This window comes from Zingiber officinale, chromosome 4B, assembly GCF_018446385.1.
Source record: "Zingiber officinale cultivar Zhangliang chromosome 4B, Zo_v1.1, whole genome shotgun sequence".
In the NCBI taxonomy this organism is placed as follows: Eukaryota; Viridiplantae; Streptophyta; class Magnoliopsida; order Zingiberales; family Zingiberaceae; genus Zingiber; species Zingiber officinale.
This window is the reverse complement of record NC_055993.1, coordinates 117,831,077-117,832,182: the sequence shown is the minus strand read 5'-3', so window position 1 is coordinate 117,832,182 and position 1,106 is coordinate 117,831,077. Positions and strand designations below refer to the sequence as shown.

The following is a 1,106-nucleotide window of genomic DNA, read 5'->3' as shown; positions in this document are numbered from 1 at the left end:
TCATGAATAATTGTTGTCGTAGCCTGAGATGGATGACGAGTCGAAAACATAGAGATCGGCCGTCGTCACCCAACCACCGCCGTCGCTGCTGCCGCTATCCTTGATACCGTCGCTGCTGCTCCAGCATTGCTGGTGATAGTTTCCGGGAGGAGCTGAATATTGTCTCGGCGAGATGAACCCTAAACGAGAGGCGTGATCCTCCATTTTCACAGGCTCGAGGTTCACAGCGTCTTGGAAATCAGGCAACCCCGCCGTCAACGTGGCCGGTCGTTGCGCCGCCAGCTCCAAGAAAGGGAGGTGCTGGATCTGTGGCAGTTTCCACAGCTCTATCCGACGCCCTGCGGCGGCAGCGGCTGCGTTTATCATCGGAATAATTCCTCTGGATCTTGGAGCAAGATTGCTCGGCTTGGACGGGGTGGAGGAGGACTTGGCGCTGCTGTCGCGGCGGCGGCGGCAGGCCCCGCCGACGGGGACGCTGCGGAGGGCGCCGCCGCGGGTCCAGTAGCGGCGGCAGGCCTTACAGAAGTGGCGCGGCTGCGAGAAGGAGTAGTTGTTGAAGTAGCAGAACTTGGTGTTGGTGGAGTCGCACCGCGGGCACTGGAGCGCCTGCTCCGGCGGCGGTACCTTCCCCAGCCGGGCGCGTTCCGCCATTGAGATAGTAGGCCCGGCGGCGGCAACTCCTGGCGGCGCCTGTGCAGAAGCAAGGCCAGTTTCGCCGCCGTCACGGCCGGCTCCTGCTCCAGCAGCAGCTGGCAGCTGAGGCAACATTGAATATTAATTAATTATGATCGATATCTAGCTCGCTTTAAAGTTCGAGGAATTTCAATAAAGAAGAAAAAAGGATGATCACCTGTTTCCAGTTGGGTGGATCAAGATGCACTGGTAACGAGGAAAAACTCATTTTCACTTCTTCAAGTGAGGAGGAGTGAGGAGGGAGAGGGAGGAGTGAGAAGGAAGAGGAAGGGGAAGAGGAGAATTTAAAATATATAGAAATGAAAAAGATCCTTTTATTTTGGTTATAGAAAAAAGAGTTTTATGTTTATTGATCATGTCCGAAATTCGAGTCAGACGGAAGTCGATAGAGATGACGTTAGTATTGATGGAGA

The 1,106-nt window shown here is 54.7% G+C and overlaps 1 protein-coding gene across 1 annotated transcript; it reads right to left on the bottom strand.

Annotated features, from left to right (window-relative positions):
• LOC121978582 (dof zinc finger protein DOF1.1-like) lies at positions 1 to 768 on the bottom strand. The gene has a single exon (XM_042530910.1). The coding sequence runs from the start codon at positions 766 to 768 to the stop codon at positions 1 to 3; it is 768 nt and encodes a 255-aa protein (XP_042386844.1).
• Positions 769 to 1,106: the final 338 nt, after the last annotated feature.